The 14616-nt window shown below is 44.4% G+C and overlaps 1 protein-coding gene across 4 annotated transcripts; it reads left to right on the plus strand.

The window, feature by feature from the left end:
• Positions 1-308: 308 nt before the first annotated feature.
• Positions 309-13230, plus strand: LOC144704807 (AT-hook motif nuclear-localized protein 10-like). Of its 4 annotated transcripts, none has more exons than XM_078577341.1 (5): positions 309-727; positions 4133-4185; positions 4498-4629; positions 6383-6541; positions 12851-13230. In XM_078577341.1, the coding sequence occupies exons 1-5, from the start codon at positions 382-384 to the stop codon at positions 12878-12880; spliced, it is 720 nt and encodes a 239-aa protein (XP_078433467.1). In that variant the 5' UTR covers positions 309-381; the 3' UTR covers positions 12881-13230. The 4 variants fall into 4 exon arrangements, with proteins under 4 accessions (XP_078433467.1, XP_078433464.1, XP_078433465.1 ...); XM_078577338.1 differs by lacking the exon at positions 12851-13230 and adding an exon at positions 6615-6894; XM_078577339.1 differs by lacking the exon at positions 12851-13230 and adding an exon at positions 6624-6894.
• The last annotated feature ends 1386 nt before the right edge of the window (positions 13231-14616 follow it).

A 14616-nucleotide genomic window follows, 5' to 3' on the forward strand; every position in this document is an offset into this window, starting at 1 on the left:
ACAACTTTTCTAAGTTGGATATCGAAATCCGATATCCACGTCCGATAGCCGATATTGTCATCCTCCCCAAGAGATGGAGGCGGATGACGACATCGAGACGGATACCGATATCGGATATCGGTACCGTAGCAACCGATAGCCGAGATTGATATCTGATATCTGGATGTTGGAAAAAACGGATACCAAAAATTTGATTTTCGGTAATCCGATACGGGTATCAGGACGGGCCGTTTGATGAACTGGGCTGCAGGAATGGACGGCCTTTATATTTTGAAAAAATATACTTTAAAACAAAAAGAAGAAAAACGGGCAAGGTGGGAAAGAAGCGGGCGTCCCAAATCTCTTCATCTCCCCGCCATCTCTTCAATTCTTCATTGTGCGATGGAGGGAAGCGGGAAAGGCTTCTACTTTCACGCTCCCTGTCTCAATCCCTTTCTGGGTATCTCTCAATCTTCTTCGATCGGAGATGGGTCGGCGAATTCTCCTCTGTTTACGCTCCCAGCTGACGCTGCAGCCGGCTATGGAGTGAGAGCTCCATTGCCGGCTATGGAGCCCGTGAAGAGGAAGAGAGGAAGACCCAGAAAGTACGGGCCGCCCTTGTCCTCATCGGCCTCTCCTCCTCTCCCTGCTTCGCTTTCGTTCCCTCATCTGTGCCTCAGTGGAAAGCCGGCAGCGTCTATGTCTCTATCGCTCGCTCCGTCCTCGCCTCCTCAAGCTTCTTCTCGCGGTGTGCGCTTCATGCTCCTTTAGTTCTTCTTGATTGTTGTTCTTAGCAATACGGTGTATGAATCATTCCAATTATGATTTGTTTTCATGTTAATTGTCTGATTTTCTTTTGACATTATGTTGCTGTCTTTGCGCCAAGATTGAGTTTATCTGGGCTTCTGTTTGCAGATTGGTGTTTGGAATAATTTCCCTGATGATGTCTTAGTTGAATTGATGAGCTTGGGTGAACAATTCAAGTTCTTCTTTTGTTCTTACTTTGAATTTAGATCATTTATGCGCGATTAAGTATCAGGGGGACATGAATGATAAGAAAAATGGAAAATGAGGCTCACTTTAGTTTGCGAAACCCATGGATATTGGATGAACTTTATCCGTATACCTCTCCAGGAAATTAAGGAGAATGGATCGGAGGCGAGAATGAAGTGAATTATCAGAAACAGAGTGTGGGAATCATTCCATTGATCAGTTTTCTTCTTATTTTTCTTTGATATCTCTGGGTTGCAGATTCAACTCTGGTTCCTCAGATTCATTAGACCAGAGTACGAGCTGCAAGGCTGAGTTGCAGATTCAACTCAGGTTACCCAATCCGCTAGCCCCAGTAAGAACTGTTATGTGTATGTAATAGTATATAACTAAGAATTGATGCCATTAGAGTAGTGAGCCAGGTGGACTTTGGGTTGGTCTAGTGGACAACCGCACCCTGATACTGGTAGTGCAGAACTCTCATCTCATTCTACTCTCCCTCCTGCTTTGCCACCAAGTTGATGCTATTTTTCTCACTGATCCTGTCAGCTCATGGCTGATCGAAGGAGAGAGAAAGGAGGTAGGATGAGGGGAAGAGCCCCCACCCTAGTAACGAGGGAATAAAACCCCATAGTTCAGTAGAAATGCTTAATTCATTCTGATACATTTCTTGAAATGTTCCTGTTGTCAATAGCCAACTGTAATGAAATTGATACTCTATTATGGATCTTGATTGAACGAGAGTCTTCAATAATTGCTCGAATAATGATAGAGATAGAGGGAGGAATGACATAGAGTCGCCGCTGACGTCCCTGGGGTGTGTCATCAATGAGTCTATCTGGTGACCGCAGAGGGCGATTGAGAGGACAAAGTCAGACTCAGACGATGTGAGAAAGGGGAAATGAAGGAGAGGGCGAAGTAGAGAGGCAGAGAGAGTAAGGGACTTGAGGTGAGATCAATCACTTCTTGGGTTGTTCTGCTTGGCCGTATTTATACAGTTGGAGATCTGCCCTTCTCTGGCCTGATAGAAGGTTTTTGAAACGGTGTTGGACTGTATTGGCATAACAACAACCCGGTATCATATCACATTCACATCCTATCTGCCTTAAATAGGCAGATAGACTATTAAAATTTTACATAAACCCCCTAACAAATTAGGGAGTGACATTTTAACCAAGCATTCTAATGCTCTTCCTCCGGCTGGTAATGATGTACTTAATTACCAGCTTGAGAAAAATATACCAATGACATGGCACCTCCAATGGCATGGCAACACCTGCTGATGTGGCAGTGGTTGCAGCCATGGCGCTGCCTTCTGGTTTGGCCCTAATGACAACGTAGCCGGCCTGATGACATGCCCGACCTAAGTAGTTATGACGTAGCCCATTCTCCACTGATGCGGCTTCTCTGCTGGCACAGCTTTAGATGGCAAGGTGCTGCTGCTGCTGAGTTACTGCTGTTTTGGTGGTGCTGTTACTGATGTGGCTTCTCCACTGCCCAGCTAGGACACGGTGCTATGCATTTCACATGATACTGCCTGCTGATTTAGAGATATGTAGTGCTCCCTCCGTGGTCATACCTGAAGTCCTCAATGCAGTCTCTGAGAGGTAACATGTCATAGGCACATTTTTCCTGTCTCCCTGCCTCCTATCTCTCTCATTTGATTACCCAGAGACAGATCCAATGTCTAAGGACCGATAGTGGCAAAGGCTCCAGTAAAACTCAATTATGGTGTTCTGAGTGTCAAATTTTTGCTTTGGCCGGAAAGGATTGAAGAGGTAGAAGGATTAGGGTCGCATAGTAACAGAAAGAAAATAAGACAGCATAGATATACCATTTGGGTCAAGTATTGGGCTGAGCTAGTCATGGCCCAATACAAAATTACGACAACATTTAGTTAGTGCCTCAAACTGTGTGCCACGCATGACCTATCCCATTATAGGTTGTAACCTGTTGACATTAAGAATGCTTAAAAGACCTAACATCTTTGCGGAGACTGTTTACATAAGATCAGTCTCTGGAGCTTCATTGTCTTCTTATTTTAACTGCTGAAGTTCAACTTCCGGCCTAAAGATAAAAAATAGCGTCCTTGCTATCAGCTATAGCTTTTAGCTCAATTGGTAGGCGCTTGAATCTAACATGGTACCAGAGCCAGGTTTCAGTTTTGAATCTCAGAAGCAACACACTGCATGCTTGAGCCATAAATAGGCCAGTGGCAGGTGTTTTAGGGGAGTGTTGAAGGACAGCATCTTTCTTAAAGATGAAAAGTAGTACCCTTGCTATCAGCTATAGCTTTTAGCTCAATTGGTAGGAGCTTGAATCTAACATTAATTCTCATACATTTTGATAACTCGGAGAATATCAGAAGAGATCTTGAAGCTTTCCACCAAAATGATCATGAAAATAGTGCAAGCAAGCAACACGGTGTGCGAGGGAAGAGTAGTCCGAATGCTTCACTTGGTTGCAGGTCGAAGAACCAGATACGGTGAATAGGAACTATAGAGAGAATGTGTAGGGAAGGACGGGAAATAGGTGGGAATAGATGGAGGAGGGCATCTTCTTCTCCCCTCTGACCGCAGATTGTCTGCGCATGTATGGAGGAGAAGGGCATCTCCTTCTCCCCTCTGGTCGCAATGCATTCGGGCTCCAGCCTCAGCAGAAGCTGCTTTGTAACTGCTTTCTTGAAAGACAGGTCTTGCTCCAGCTCCCGCACCCTTTATTTGTAGGCCGCTCCCCCTGTGCGCCTGGGCTCACCAGGCCCTTTTAGCAGAAAGATGATGATACATTCTTGGAAAGAGCAAATCGCGTTTCTTGTATTTTCTGAATTTCTTTCAGAAAATCTCCCAAAATCATATTATTACTTGAATATAAAATATTAAAATATTACTTGTATTTTCTGAATTTCCAGAATTCCTTGATATGGACAAAGAACTTTCTATTGTTTTTTTTTTTTGAACAATTGGAACTTTCAATTGATTATATGCTCTTTGATGTTCACAGACCTTTATGGCGATCTCATTAATGCATCCGAATCTCGTTAAGGATAACGACTTATTGTGATTTTCTTCATAGAGCTTCCACCTTAAATATATATAGACTTATTCGAATTGACCTGCTGATCTTTGAATTTGTCTTCATTGCTGAGTTTGATCATCTTATGCAGGCAAAGGCATACAAAGATTCAACCCACATCTTTTCACTGTCACCTCAGGAGAGGTGCGTGCACAAATTTTATATTTGGTATCACTGTCTATCGTATTTATACTTATATTTATGCTTAATCGGGCTTCCATTATAAGAATATATAGCTGGAGTGGTGCACGTCAAATCTAAATGATACACGCCAAGACTTTTTTAAAATTTCTGATTATATTCTGCTCAATCTCCCATCATTCAAAATACCTTTTTCTACATATTAAACAAAACAGGATTTCTATGTTTAGGAAATGCTTAATTAGGCTCAAAATTTTAAGTCAGCAGCCAGTTTCTCGTTGATCAGGCATTGTTATCCATATTATAATAATTTAGGATGTGGCCCAGCGGATCACGTCATTCGCTCAAGAACAGAAACGGGCGGTCTGTGTCATATCCGCCTCTGGATCGCTTGCTATTGTCACTCTTCACCAGCCAGCTGCGCCCGGGGGCCTAATGACTTACAAGGTACGCCTATGGGATCCTTTTTTTGCTTAAAAACCCACAAATAGAGGAAAGAAACTGAAAGAGACTAGCGGTTGAGGACGATGACATTGTCCCAAAACCATTCATCCTCATCATTATCGTCATTTCTTGTGGCTTGAGTGACAACGACGATTTCAACATCTTTGTCATCATCCTCCCACCGACGACAATGACGATTTCATCACAGTCTCTCGTCATCTAAGTGAGGTTTACAAAGGGACAATGAAGATGATGAGAGATGATGATTTGACATTGCTTTTCGGGTGCGAACTTAGGGATCCGTTGATGTGATGCAAAATGGATCTTGCTCTATCGTTGACCTGAGATTTCTGTATGAAGAGTATGAATGGGAGTTTGAAGGCAGTGAAGGAGCCCTCGACCTGCAATTGGATCGTAGGTGGGATAATTTACTTCACAGATGAGGATAGCCCAGCGAATTGTCATCATCATCCTGGTGAGGACAAATGACGGAGATGATGACGAGTTGTGATTATCCTCTTATCAGAGTATAACAATTGGCGAATAATTTTTGAAGGTTGGAGAGAGATATAGAGAGAAAGCTAAGAGTAAAATCATTAACGGGGAACTAAATATATTCAAATGACAAAACATTCCTAGTAGGGGTTGGGTACGCTATCAGAAAAAATACAAGACACAACTGTCCAGAACCACTACCTTCTAGTTAGAGCTGAAATCGATAATCATCTTTTATCACATGGCATAACGAAAGAGTTTCTTTGATGAAATCTAATATTTAAAAAGAAAACTGTATCTGGTTAGATCTAACTGAGTTGATTGGTATTTGAAATTAAAATAGAAGTGCCAATTATTTTGCAGACATAAATAAAGATTAGCTCAAGAATTTATATCTATAAGGACAACATAGCCCGATATAGCTGGAGAAAAATCTTATTAGTGCCAATTAGGTTTTTTTCTTTCTTCCATTGCCAAATGCATGCTAACTAAATCAACTCAATTATAGTCTTAATCAAATTAAATTCTGAAACGACGAAATAGGGTCGAACAAACTATCTGATGTCTATTATAATGAAATACTATTTTCCATTTCTTCTGCAGCCAAGAATAGGGGCTCCTCCAGTCATTTTTTATATTTTTATTTTCTTTGGGTTTATGTCATAATGACAACTATGGAGATGTTTTGACTTGAGGATATGTTTTCTAGGAATTCAAATATTTTCTTGTCTTTAGTTTTACTGTTTTCTTTTATGACCGATGATATTTTTAATCTTACGAGGAATATCTCAGGGAGACTTGGAGATTATTTTCTCTCCCAGTCTTTTGAAGTTTAATTTTTATTCTTTTAATTTTGTCATCACCAGTATATATTCCAGCGGACATTGGAGACTATTTCATTTTCCGTTTTCTCTCCCAGTCTTTCGGAGTTTAATTTTCCTTCTTTGAATTTTGTCATCACCTGAACGTACTCCAGGGGATATCGGAGACTATTCTGTTCTCCGGGTCTTTGAAGATTATTATTTAAAATTTGTTAATGTTCTTTTCTTCTGTTTGTCCCAATCGTCAAATTCAGATGATATTTAGCGGAAGAGTAATATTTCTGGAGAATTAGGACATTATTTCTCTCCCCCGGGCTTTGGGACAGTATTTCTCTACATTTTGACTGGTTCTTGGCTTTTATTTTTTCGTGGAAATAGACAAGTCAAATTATGGGTTGGATATATTTTTTCGTCATTTGGATATTATTTCTGTATTTCAGGGAAATTTGGATATTATTTCTCTCTCGGGGTCTTTTCTCTATAAAAAGATGGCCACGGGCATTGCCATAGCCGGTGCCTTGAGTGTCTGCGTTTCTGACGGAGGATTCATCGTTGGGGGCAGCATTGCAGGCCCATTAATCGCCTGCAGCTCTGTGGAGGTCTTCTTCTAACCTTCTCTTTTTCTCTCTCTTAACATACGTATGATAGAAAATGGCAAATTGATCTTGGCAGTCAACACAGGTGGTGGCCGTGTCATTTCTCGTTGACCCGGAGGAGACTCAGTCAAAGTGAAAACCTGGAATTGAATATCATCATCCATCTCAAAGTGGGTCTCTCCCATCTTAGAGTGAGAAAAGGATGGAGAGAGAGATGATATCAACCAGGCATCATACCCACTAACAATGTACATACACTAAGCGGCCATTCTTTATGAGGCTGTAGGTAATGTAAAATTTAAGCATCCGCTCCATGTTCATGAAGTAATGTCTCTAACTCCTTCCTTTTTTCGCGACATCTTTCTCACCGTCTAGATCGCTACATCTATCCATCTACCCTACCAATGTACATAAACCTAAATGTTCTTGAACAAATGTATATTTCAATTCCTCCTTATTTCTATCTTTATCTCTGCCTCAATATAAGCACTCTCTTAGTCTATCTCTATCTCTATGACTTGTCTCTAAGTTTCTCTACCTCCATCTGCATCATTATCTCTATGTCCTTCAACATCTCTATCTCTGCATCTATATGACACTCTCTGCCTATATATCCACTTCCTTCTCTGTGTGATTCACACTAGCTCTATATCTATGTAATCTCTATATCCAATTACCTCTCAAACACTATCTCAGTATCTATGTATCTGCTATCTCTACCCCAATCGTCATCTCCATGTCTATCTTCATCAATATGAACCTTAGAATGCCAGGGGTCGACAAACCAGGTAGATGATACAAGAGGGATCTTATCACAGAGTCATGTGCATGCAACATCAATCATTATTCATCTATCTACAATGCATCCACATGCCCCTTTTGCTTACCTGAAGGGACCGTCCATACAACTATACCTATGGTTAATGATGATGCTTTGTATATGTTTATGCACATCTATTTCTATGTCCTCGCCCTACTTACATTAGATTGATGTCCATGAACATCTGACTTTTTGTAAACAAGAAAAGAACAATTCTTGATAGCAAATGAAAGAGATTACAGGGTTTTATAGGAAGCCCTAATGGGCTGACTAGAGAGGGCCCTTAATGGGCTAACAAGAGAGAGAAAATAAAGACATGTAATACTCAGATCAACACTCCCCCTCAAGCTGGAGCGTGGATGTTATCCACACCCAGCTTGGAACAGAGCTCCTCAAACCTAGGGGCATGAAGCCCTTTGGTGAAGATATCTGCAAGCTGTTCAGCGGACGGAACATAAGGCGTGCAAAAATCTCCCGATTCAAGCTTCTCTTTGATGAAATGGCGATCGATCTCGATGTGCTTTGTACGGTCATGCTGAACGGGGTCATGAGCAATGCTAATCGCCGATTTGTTGTCGCAGAACAGCTGGACAGGAGAGGGAACTGGACACCGTAGCTCATGAAGAAGCTGGGTAATCCAAAGTGCTTCACACAGACCATGCGCAAGGGCACGGAACTCCGCTTCAGCACTAGATCGAGAGACCACTTTCTGCTTCTTGCTCCTCCAAGTAATCAGATTGCCGCCTAAGAAGGTGCAATACCCAGATGTGGACCGACGATCAACCACAGAGCCGGCATAATCTGCATTGGTGTAGACTTAAAGACGCATGCCGGTATGGCGACAAAACAATAATCCACGGCCAATGGTGCCCTTCAGGAAACGGAGGAGACGATGAGCAGCATGAAAATGGCTCATGCGAGGAGTCTGCATGAACTGACTCAGAACACCCACTGAATATGCAATGTCCGGGCGAGTGTGGGTGAGATAAAGCAGTTTTCCCACAAGTCTTCTATATGGGCCAGGCTCAGCAAGCTCCTCATCCGCATCGGCACCAAGTCGATGGTTCGCATCAATCGGTGTCGAAGCAGGCTTGGCGTCCTCCTTTCCAAGCTCACAAAGAAGGTCCACCGTATACTTTCTCTGACAAATAAAGATCACTGGAAGAATAGGCCACCTCTATGCCAAGAAAGTACCTCAACGGGCCAAGATGGCGAATAGCAAATTCTGACGAGATACATAGCCAGCTCAGTAATGGTCGTCGTATCATCAGCCGTAATAATGATGTCATCCACGTACACAAGAAGAATAGCGCCTCCCCCTGACGTGGAATGGCAGTAGAAAAGGGTGTGATCACCATTACACCGACGGTATCCACGACCTGCATGGCCATCGTGAAACGACCAAACCAGGCACGAGGAGATTGCTTCAAGCCATATAATGCTTTCTTGAGCATGCACAACAATCATGCGGAGACGATGGCACTAAGAAAGTGTATCCAGGAGGTAATGCCATGTAGATCTCCTCGGTCAACTCTCCATGCAGAAAAGCATTCTTCACATCATATTGTTGCAAAATCCAGCCCGATCCGCAGCAAGGGCCAATAAGATCCGCACAGATTCAGCTTGGCGACGGGAGCAAAGGTCTCCTGATAATCAATGCCATGTTTCGAGTGAACCCTTGTGCCACAACCCGGGCTTTGTGGCGCTCAATAGAACCGTCAGAATTATGCTTCACAAGATACACCCAACGGCTACCCACGAGATGCTTCCCGGCCAGAGGAACCAGATCCCACGTTTCATTGTGAGCAAGAGCCTGAAGTTCTTCCGCCATGGCTTGACGCCAATGCGGAAATGAAAGGGCAATGTCCACCGTCTTGGGAAGGGAAGTGGCATCAAGGGAGGTGAGAAGGGCATGATAAGAGGTGAGAGCGATGAGAGGAGATAGATTCCGCCAACGCGGATAGAGGAGAGGAACGGGAAGAGGGCAGCACGGCTAATGAGGAGGTGGCAGGAGGGGTGGAGGTTGAGGTAGACGGGGCAGCAGGAGACGAAGAAGGAAGTCGAGGCTGCGGCGAGCAAGGGTAATACCATAGCGTTTTCAGGCGGGCAGCGACGGATAGGGAGCGGAGGAATCAAGAAGGTGCAGCAGAAGGGTCGGCGTAGGAGCAGATATCGGAGGAGGCTCCACAGGAGGGACTGAGACGGCGGCCGGAGGCGGGTCAGGAGGCACAATTGCTGGAGGAGCAACAGGCGGAGACACGTCGGGCGGGGCCGGTGAAGAGGGACGAGGGACGAGGATGAGGAATTCGAGTGGATCGGAGGGAGATGGGGACGATGAGGGTTCAGGAGAGGAGGAGGAATAGTAGGGAAGCAATTCATCAAACGTGGCATCTTTGGTGACGACGAACCGACGAGAGGGTGGATGATAGCATAAATAGCCTTTTTGGGTGGAAGAATAGCCAACAAACACACACTTGATAGCACAGGGATCCAGTTTATCACGACCAAGTTGGTGGTTGGGCGCATAGCATACACATCCAAATACACGAGGAGTAAGATGAGTTCGGAGAGAGAGTTGGAAAGGAATGCTGAAGACGGTCAATGGGAGTGGAGTAGTCAAGCACTCGAGATGGAAGGCGATTAAGAAGATGGATGGCGGTGGAGACGGCTTCCCCCCAAAAATACTTGGGCACATGCATATGGAAGAGAAGGCTCCGAGTCATTTCAAAGATGTGATGGAATTTTCTTTCGGCAACGCCATTTTGCTGTGGTGTATAGGGACAAGAAGTTTCATGGATAATGCCTTTGTCTTGGAAGAAGGTGCTTAACGTGGTGTTAACGTAGTCTTTAGCATTGTCGGAGCGGAAGCGACGAATGGATATAGAGAATTGAGTTTGGATAAGGGAGTAAAATTGAGGAATGACACGAGATATCTCCGATTTGTTCTTCAAGAAATATGCCCACGTGAATCGAGTAGCGTCGTCAATAAAGATGCATAACCACCGAGAACCGGAAGTACTATGAATAGGGGAAGGCCCCCACACATCAGTGTGAATAAGGGAGAATGGGGTCGAAGAATGAGAAGACGAGTTAGGATACGTGGTACGATGATGTTTGGCAATTCGACAAGCAGTACAAACAAAACGGTCCACAGAATGGCCTTGAAAGAGTTTAGGAAAGAGACGATAAAGAGTAGCAAAAGAAGGATGGCCGAGACGTCGATGAAGAAGCCACAAACGCTCGTGGGAAGCCGAAAGGGAAACTACCGCAGCAGCAAAAGCAAGAGAACTCGAACAAGGACGAACAAGATAGAGCCCCTCATGCTCCTCAGCAATGGAAATCGTCCTCCCCGACACCTTATCACGATAAAAACATGAATTAGGAGAGAAGGTAAGGTCTTGTTTCAAGTCGCGAACAAGGCTAGATAGGGAGAGAAGATGATGGGTAAGGCGAGGAACATGAAGAACTTTAGATAGATGCATAGAAGAGGAAAGGGCCACACGACCAATACCCGCCACGGTGAGAAGATCGCCAGAGGCTGTTTTAACTTTGGAGGAGCCAGAAACAGGTGCATAAGTTTGAAAGGCTCGAGGATTTGGGGTCATGTGGGCGGTGGCACCGGAATCAAGAAGCCAAGTGGAAGAGGAAAAAGAATGGCCAGGAGGGGATGTAGGTGTGGGAAGACTGGTGGACATACCTGCGTGGGCCAAGGAGCATGAGCCCACGACTGGAGGATCAAGCAAGCGGCGTAGACGCTCCATCTCTTCCGGAGTGAAGCTAGCGGGCGAGGCACTAGTCGGGAGAAGACCGTACAGCATAGGCACTTGACCCGGGGGGGGCACGGACGAGGCGGCTGCAGCAAGGTTGCTCGGTTGTGCGCGTTTCCGTTGAAGCTTGTAGCCCGTCTCCTTAGAGTGACCTCGCTTCTTGCAGTAATTGCAAAACAGCGAAGGATCACCTTTGGAGAATCCTCCGTCCGAGCCGCCGGACCACGTGGCAAAGAGCCGGGTGGTGGAGTCGACGATGGGCGTGCACGAAGAGGAATGAGCTACAAGTGCCGGGCCGAGTTTTGGGCCTGCTGGCGGGATTCTTCAACCCGCACACCGTGGAGCGCATCCTTGAAGGTAGGACCAGTCTCTCGATGAATAAGCTGAGCCCGTACAACTTCATATTCGGTTCAGTCCCATAAGAAACTGGAAAACCCGGTTGAAGAGTATATTGGCGGTCCACGAATGGGGTCGGGCGGCATGTAGTAGTCAATTTCATTCCACAACGAAATGAGCTCCGTCTGTACTCCATGATAGACCGGTCCCCTTGGCGCAGGTTAGCGGCCCGATGTACCAATTCGTGCAGTCGCAATGTTGTGCTTCTTGGAGTGGCTCTCAAGTGCTGCTTCCTGCATCGCCGAGCCAACTCTAGAGACATGAATTCACCTTTAACACTAGGTGAAATACTGTCCAAGAGCCAACGATGAACTACCCCTCAACGTCCAGCCAGTCATAATACTTGGGATCGGTCCGGAAGGTCCGTCTTCTAGAAGATGGTGCATGAGACGCCCTTTTAAAGTTATCTGGACGCATTGGCGCCATTGCAGGAGATTGAATCCAGTAAACATACCATCCGGAGGCATCCGAGGCAAAGAGGATGGTCCAGAGGAGGACGACCAATTCCCGGGCTCGAGAGGCACCGCAGATGCATGTGGCGTAGATACCGACGTCGAGTCTGGCGTAATAAAGAGGTCTGGGCTTCAACCGGGTTCGTCATGATGAAAGCAGAGTAGACCACAGTCGAAGGTGCCGAACGACGGAAGTCGGGATCGCAGCGCCGAGACGTCGGGCGCCGGGACGGTGGGAGCCGGGACGTCGGGCGCCGGGACGGCGGGCGCTGGGACGGCGGTCGCCGGGACGACGGTCGCCGGGGCGGCGCGAGCCGGGAGGGCGCGAGCTGAGGCGGCGCGGGCCGGGACGGCGGGCGCCGAGCGGAAGACGCTGACGGCGGATGTCAGAACGGCGAGCGCTGGGAGGCCCGGAGCGAGACGGCGAGAGACCGGAGCGCGAGATCAGGCGGTCGTGAGAACCGCCAAGATCGGAGCGCAAGGTCGAGCAGAAACCCAGATTAGGGTTAGGGTTAGGGCTCTGATACCATGTAAACAAGAAAAGAACAATTCTTGATAGCAAATGAAAGAGATTACAGGGTTTTATAGGAAGCCCTAATGGGCTGACTAGAGAGGGCCCTTAATGGGCTAACAAGAGAGAGAAAATAAAGACATGTAATACTCAGATCAACACTTTTAAACATGTGCTTCATGGTCTAAGGATCTCTACTTCTACGTATTTATTTTTCTCTATCTGCATATCTGTATTCATCTCCTTTGTCGCCCATCTAATTTACCTCAGCATCAGATTTTTTTTTTTTGAACAAATCTCAGCATCAGATTTATGTAAGGCTTGTGGATGGACAAAGTAATGTGACTGGTTAATCATCTGTCACAGAGTCAGCAGTTTTCTTCTGCTTCAGCTTGAGGGGCTGGAAGGAACATATGACTGTATGGATGGAAGCGTAATTAAACCTAAAGTAAATCTCTAATGCTGAATGACAGAATCAGATGGAGCAGAACAAAAGAGATGAATGCTTTGAATGTGAGCACAAAAGACAATTCCATGAGGTCCATTAGCAAGTGGTGGCCTAAGATAGAGATTCTTCTAGAATTTGACAAGATGTCCAACACGTGCATAGAGACTCAGAGAATCTTTTGACAGTTTATCACCTTTTCGGAGTTGTAAATCTGATGTGTTGTCTTGTCAAAATTTTCTTGAGCCACACAATATCATCATACAGATTCTATAATTCCTAAAATCTATGGACTATCTCTGCTCAGGCTTATCACAATTTCAATCATATGTTTTATATCGGTAGGGTTACTTTCCTCAACGTTGTAAGTTGTCTTTTGAGGGGTATTGTCATTATAGACAACCCTAAACCTTTAGTGGCTTATATAAAGCCCCATTTTAACCTTGAAGGATCATTTTTGAACTATTTTGTTTTTATGAGAAATCATCATGTTAGAGAGTGCTTCGGTGCTTTTGGACTAAAGTACAACCCCCTTGCTGACCAAAAGGTTGAAGAGGCTATTTTTATGAATTCAGGATTTGATTGCTTTAAGTAAATCAAGGCTTGTGAATTCAAGTCATGTTTCTACACTGTTCTTGCTCTAAGACTGTGTTGATGTGGATGTGCATGTGTGTATATTTGTATGTAGATGGGCATGTGTAAGTGTCTGTGTATGCATGTGTCTGTGATGTGTTGGAGTGTGTTAATGTTTATCCCTATGCGTATATGTGTATGCATATGTGATCATGCATTACATGTGTGTATATTCGTATGTGTATGTGTCCGAATGTGAAATGTTTATTTTTATGTGTATGCAAACACACACACACACACACACACACATATATGCATTAGTTACTACACTTATTTATGTTTGTACGTTGTAAAGTGTGCAAAGATTTATGTTCGTGTGTGTAACTGTGTAGATGCCCATCTATCAGTGTTTGTATATGTCTATGTGTTTACATGGTTGTGTATGAGCATTTTTTGTGCAAGTTCATGTGAATATATAAGTGTCTGTTTGTGTATGAGTAGGTAATGTTGTGCACGATCCATCCACTCAGGTCGTACCATGCAACATGTGACACCTCCTCATGATTTACTTAAGGTTTATAAACATCCTTTGACTGTTTTGTCATCTATTCCTTCATAAACTTTCCTATGGGCTAAACTGCATACCTTGTGACAGATTAACCAAAATGTTGTCCTGTCCGTCTTATTCTTTTGTCTGTCATCCATTCTCCAGCCTTACTTTGAGCTTGGTGTGGTGCTTCGAACCATTCTCTCTCTTTGTTTTTCTCTCACAGCACCAAAGATAAATACAGGTATTTAGACATTGAATATGATGGTATGTTGCTTAAACACGGAAATACCACATACAAACATTATTATACCACGCACAAACATTATTTAAGGTGCATCATTAAACCATTTAATGTACATTATTAACTTCTTTCTTCATACCTTCAAAGGAAAATCTCAAACTGGATCAAAATAATGACGGGGTTGGTGTGAGATTATCCATGCGGTTATCTACTTCAAATAGGAATCCATTTTCTGACAGATTTTGGCTTTCATGCTTTGGTGACTCGTTAGAGATCTATTCAATGACCTATGCTGTGTCAAAGGGATATCTATATGATCCAAT

This window comes from Wolffia australiana, chromosome 6 (genome assembly GCF_029677425.1).
Source record: "Wolffia australiana isolate 7733 chromosome 6, ASM2967742v1".
Lineage (NCBI taxonomy): Eukaryota > Viridiplantae > Streptophyta > Magnoliopsida > Alismatales > Araceae > Wolffia > Wolffia australiana.